Below are 5,998 nucleotides of genomic sequence, written 5' to 3'. Positions count from 1 at the left end.
TTTGGTCAAGTAAAACTTGGACTTGTTACAAATTTTGAAATAGTACGAGACACTCGCACAAGCGAGATTGACTAAAATCAGAATTCAAGCTTTGCTAGAAGTGTGACTTCTGCTAAATCTAAAGTTAGATACATAAGACATTCTTAAGCAAGATTTTCTAAAGAGAAGGCCATCAAACTCCAATTCAAATTACCAAGCCAGTCTAGAAAACTTCTCCTTATGCCTAAATAGAGAAAATTCATCAAGGAATCTTGCCCCAGTTTTCTAGTTTGAATTGATTTGGGTTCTCTTGGTTTGGGAGAAAAGTCTATACCTTATTTAACAAGTAATAGGACTCCTTGTTTATAAAGGGTTTTATTCATTGTCCACCAAGAAAAATATTCATTATCTACAAAGAAAGGTATTCCTTGCCCGCTAAAGAATAGGTATTGAAGTCGTATAAACAGACAATAATGCAAAGGACTCAGGGGCTTTAGCCCTTGGTTCCTCCCACATAGGAGAGACAATAAATTAGTTTGCGAGAGCTCATTTGTTATTGTTGTGGCTATATTATTTGTTTTGCATGTTTTGCATTGTGGCTTTGTCTTGGCAAGAGTGCCACAAATTGTTTGGTAGCATTTGGTCAGTGCTCTGCTGTAATTTGTATATGGATTGGTTTGTTGGTTTGATATCTCTTTAAGGGTTTGGTATTTGTGAGAGCGCATCTACACTATATTTGTATTTCCATATTTGTTAGTGAAATTTCCTTTTCGTTGTTGCCCATAAATGTAAGCTATTATTGAAACATGTAATTCTTTGGTGTTTTCTTTTGTGAGTGGACGCTTATTTCTCAAGTTTTCTTCATTTCTATAATTTGCTAAAGATTAATGCTAGGAACACAAAATTTGGTACAACTTCGTACCACAACTCATCACATAACGAGTTATGATTGGTAAAGGTGTATCCTCACATAGTTCACCATCATACTTTTACCAATTACAACCCGCCACTTGGCGAGTTGTGGCACAAAATTGTGCCAAATTATGTGTCCCTAGTATTACTCTTTGCCAAATCTTTCTCAAGTACATAATATTTTTACAATTAATCTTAGCATTTGAGCTTCCAGTTTTACAACAAATCTTTCCATAAATATGAATGTGTAGGATAATTCAAGATTAATTTTAATTGAACATAAAAATATTAATTATTTTTTACTAACAAAAAATATTTTTGGTTGATGTTGTTTAACATGGTAGTCATGTGAGCATACAATAATTCCATGCGGATAATGTTATCTTTTTATTGAATCTAATTAATTAAACATAGATAAATATATTTAATTTGATTGAATGATATATTTATTTTATTTAGTAAATTAGAGTTCCAATAAAGAAGAATGTTATTAAGAAGAGAGACCGTTATTTAATTCTTTAATTGTAATGCTTTAATTGTTTTACATCTAATAGTGTACACTCTCTTTCACATACCACCAAATGTAAATACCCAGTATAAAAGTGTGGACGTTATGCAAAAAATTGCATATCGCAAGGAGTGAAACATTTTGTACAAGCATTTATTTCACTGCGATGATATTATAAATTTATAATTCAGCAGAAAAGTCTAATAAATTAAACCATGATCAGGAATGAAAGTCACCTATCAATGATGTGTCATGACTTAAAATATTGTAAGTACATTTGTAGATTATTGATCCGAGCTTCACAACATATGGATCATTTTTGTTATAGCAATCATAAACTAGATCGAGGCTATTCCACAAAAGGCAATTAAAAACTAAAACATAAACACCCAAAGAGCAATATGACCCATTGTACCAATTGGTCAGTGAAGAAAAGCCTGGATGCCACTGTAGAAGCCGAAACATATAATGACGGCTACAGAAATCCCCAAAGAGTGCGGCACCACCGCGTATGTTCCTGTCATAAAAGCTATCAGCAGTGCTGAAATTGAGAATTCTGATAATAGAAGGGCAAGTTCTGTTTTTCTTCTTCTGTCAGAGAAGGGTAGCGCCCTTCTAATATTAGCCGAATACATGTAAATTAATATTGAGGCAGAGGAAGAAGCAAAAGCAACAGCATCGGCTATCATAAATGCTTTGAAAGCAGCTCGTTTGCTTAATACTGCCGATCCGGAATTTACAGCTCCGCTTTCGTACCCACCAGGCACGGTGAAAGCTGCGGTGAAAGTGACAGTTGCGATGATCGTGGCTACCAACAAATTGGTCTCACCTGCAGACCTTACCCTCTCCGATACAGACATGCTTTTGTCTGATATTTCTTCTTCGCTTTCAGAGACAGTATTCTTTACCTCATTTTCCTTCGCTGTCTGCCCTTTCTGAGGTTTCTCTTCAATGGCTGTAGCATTTACGGCACCTTCATCTATGGATTCTATCTTTATTTTTTTTAGTCCTCGTTCTTTCTCGGGCACCTGAGGGTCTAAACGCCGAGTGCACATGTCGAAGATTTGTCTCAGACCTTTTCGACTGCCTTCCGCGTTCAACCGCTTCTTAATGTAAGTCTGTTAAATCTTAAATGTAAAGACATGATTTTGTATTTTGATACTCATACGAGTAAAAATGGTAAAACCTTTGGCTCATGAAAGAAATAATTGTTGAAGAAGACGCAAAACGATGTCGCTCGTTTAAAACAGAAGAATAAAGATATAAAAAATAAAAAACAAAAATAAAAACAAAAACAAAACAAAACAAAACGTTTAAATGAGAAACGGTACCATTCCAACAAGCAATATAAACTTAATCAAACGTTATCGTTTTGTATTAATTTAGAGTAAGGCTAACTGACTGGGCAGAGGCCGAAAAGTTTGTTATATGTTAGTTAGAATCCTCAAGATATTTCCAGATTTTCTGCAAGATATTTTCTAAAATCTTCTTGAGATTTTTAGAGCATTAGTTACGTTACGTAATTAATCTATCAATATAAATATCAATATCTATTTATACTACTATTTAATGAGCTTCGATCTTCATTTTTTGATTCAAAAATGTCCCTACACTCTTATGTTTAAATAGAAATAAATGGCAATTCAGTAAAAATATAATTCTAACTCCTACTAAAACATTATCTAAAAAATAGCGTCACTCTCCGGTTGATTTCAAATTGCTTTATTTACTTATAAATTCTATAAAAAAAAAATTTAAAAAAAAAAAAAAGCCACATGGCACGCGCAAAGCACGTTTACTTTTAAATTTATGACACTTCTTATTGCTCCACATGACTACATAAATTTATGACACACTTACTTTTAAAAACACTAACAATTGTATATTTTCGTTTTGCTTATCAAGTTTCACTGTGTACTAACCATTTGACATTAGGTATATATTAAATAAAAAACTACCAGAAAAAGAGATATAAACAAACATACATCAATAGAGATTAGAGAGCATTTGTAACCATGAGACACAAAGATAGAAATCTGATAAGATGCAGAGAGATTTGGAGAGAGAGATTTGAGGGAGGCCTCTTCACTATTGTCAGACCAATCTCCCTCCATCTTCCAGCTCCCCACAATTTTCAGTAAGTTTTATTTTCTCGAAAACTTGAGGATGGTTCTAGGGCTGGATGCTATCTTTTTCAATGTCCAACCCAACCTTGATATAATTAAGACCATTCTTTCTCAGTAATTTTCAACAAGTCTCTTATCCTTGTCTTCAACTAATTGCCTACTTTATAGTCTTCAATTAAGTTTGCTATCAATTGAGGGATTTTGTTGAAATTAGGGAAACAACCTAGATGACCAAATTCTACTTGAATTGTTATTAGGATTTTTTTTAGTTTCTAGGTTTTGCTTCTTTGCTTTCATGAGTTTCAATTTCATTTTCTGTTTTGCTTTGTTTTTTATTTTTATTTTTCTGGCTTGCTAACTGGGTTATTAAAGAAGAAGAGAAGGGAGTGGAGCAAACACAGGCCAAGAAGGGAAAAGATTTTTCAAATCCACAATGATTACAAGGTTGCCCACGACTCATTTTCCAACTAGTATTTGCCCCCAAAAAAAAAAAAAATTCTAGTATTTTCACACTATGAGAAGTCCTTGCTTTTTGTGAATATAGGTATATGATGTTTAGTACTTTAACTTTATAGAGCCTACATATAAACCATTCACCAACTTGTTAGGACATATGTGGAACTTGTTAGAACATATGTTATTATAAATTGCCTAATCCTTTGACAAAACACATTTTACTTGTAATTGAGTAGATCTAAGATTGGTTTAATACTTCAAGAAACATGTTGTTCAAACCAAGTATTAAAGTCATAAAGATTAGACCAAGAAACAAGTGAAAAAAACCTATTCATTAAAGCTGGACAGAATCTTGACAGAAGCTCAACAGAAAAATCTATCGAGATCTATGAAATCAGAATTTTCAGATTTGATTTTTAGCTCATGTTGACATGTCTGTGTAGGGTTTCTTTTCTCACAACCCTAGACATATATAAGACTTATTTTAAAGACTGTCACACAAGAGAATATAGGGAGAACATGTGCAAAAAGTGACCGAGTGCCTTATTCACTCAGAAAAAAGCTACTACGTCTTTGCGCCTTAGGATTTTGTAATCAAGTACTTCTTGATCTTCATTGTTGATGAAGTGAAGAACTTTGCAGCCAACAACGTTTTCAAGTTGCTAGAGCTAGTCACGTACTGGGAGCTGTACATAATTGATTAGTCACGTACTAGGATCCGTGCAAAAGGGTGTCGTTCATAGATTGAAGAGTTCAGAAGTTCTAAAGCGGTAGAAGGTTTCTACTATAAGTTCATCTACGAGGATTGTAGAGTCTAGAGACAAAAGTTTTGTACTAGATCTGAAAATTCTTTTTATTGTAGTGGATTGCTTTTCGGGAAGGTTTCTTTCCAAGTTTTTACTGTGAAACTAATTTGTTTCATTGGTTTTCCTGAATCATCATATCTTGTCTTATTTACTTTTCCACTATGCATGATAGTGACATGATATTGATGATAGGTTATTTTAACAAGGTTTATTCATAATAAATCTAATTAACAACTTGAATTTAAAACTTGTTAATTCTATCAACTAGGGTCTAAATTTCTTAACACAACTGAACACTTCTCTTTTAACTTGTGTCAAATTCACCTAACCTACATATAGGATTGCCAGCATTCTTTTTTCTTTTCTTTTTTTTAAATAATAAATACTGCATTCAGCACTCAGCAGGACAGAAGGGGCATACCTTTAGATATATTCTTATTTTGGTGCTTGAAACATTTTTGTCCATTGTGGTCAAGCCCTCCTTGTTTGTCGCATTTATGTCAACATCTCGACGATGTGCCAATTGTAATAGAACTTTGTAATGTCCTCTAATGGCTGCAAGATGCATGGGTGTGTTTCCTTCTTCATCTTGCTCGTCGATGAGACCCATTAGATCTGGTCTCTCCAGGAAAAAATTGACTGCTTCTTGCTGTCCTCTTTCTGCAGCAAAATGAAGAGCAGTCCGACCAGTATTGTCCATCAACTCAAAGATATCTGGACATGTTGTGATAAATTCTTTCATTACAAGAGCATTGCCTTCCTGGGCAGCAATGTGAAAAGCAGATAAACCTTCTTTGTTCTTTACGTATGCAAGTGATGAAGTACCATTTTCTAAAAACAGCTTGACCAATTTCACGTTACCCATAAATGAGGCAATATGCAGAGGAGTCCATCCTGAGTCCTCGCCTTGTACAATCGCAGAAGGACATTTTTCCATCACTTCCATCACAAAATCTAGAAATAGAATATCGCCGAGGTTAGCACATTCGCACATGTATATGAGTATGATAATTTCTCCTAAAATGGTAATTGTTTCTCCTTTTTCCTTTTTTCTTTTTTTCTTTTAAGAGAAGAATTGCCTATTTGATTTTTTTTTTTTTTTAAATGGGAAATTGTCTATTTGATTTTGAAATATATAAAGATATTTCTTATTGCTTGGAATATAAATTGGAGGTAAATCTTTTCTTACTCTATCTGACCATAGAATAATG

The 5,998-nt window shown here is 33.6% G+C and overlaps 1 protein-coding gene across 1 annotated transcript; it reads right to left on the bottom strand.

The window, feature by feature from the left end:
* Positions 1 to 1,821: 1,821 nt before the first annotated feature.
* On the bottom strand, positions 1,822 to 5,781 carry LOC112032132 (ankyrin repeat-containing protein At5g02620). The gene is made up of 2 exons (XM_024064889.1): positions 5,209 to 5,781; positions 1,822 to 2,517 (listed from the first exon to the last, which is right to left on the bottom strand). Exons 1-2 carry the CDS (start codon positions 5,779 to 5,781, stop codon positions 1,822 to 1,824), a joined length of 1,269 nt encoding a protein of 422 aa, XP_023920657.1.
* Positions 5,782 to 5,998: the final 217 nt, after the last annotated feature.

This window comes from Quercus suber, unplaced genomic scaffold (assembly GCF_002906115.3).
Source record: "Quercus suber isolate HL8 unplaced genomic scaffold, Cork oak 2.0 scaffold_575, whole genome shotgun sequence".
NCBI lineage: Eukaryota > Viridiplantae > Streptophyta > Magnoliopsida > Fagales > Fagaceae > Quercus > Quercus suber.
Note: the sequence above shows the minus strand (reverse complement) of the source record. Positions and strands in the feature narration are given on the sequence as shown.

Coding starts and splice junctions, on each gene's coding strand:
- LOC112032132 (XM_024064889.1), bottom strand. CDS start 5,781: ATGTGCGAATGTGCTAACCTCGGCGATATTCTATTTCTAGATTTTGTG. Junction 2,518..5,208: donor AAATAAGAATATATCTAAAG/GTATGCCCCTTC, acceptor AAGATTTAACAG/ACTTACATTAAGAAGCGGTT.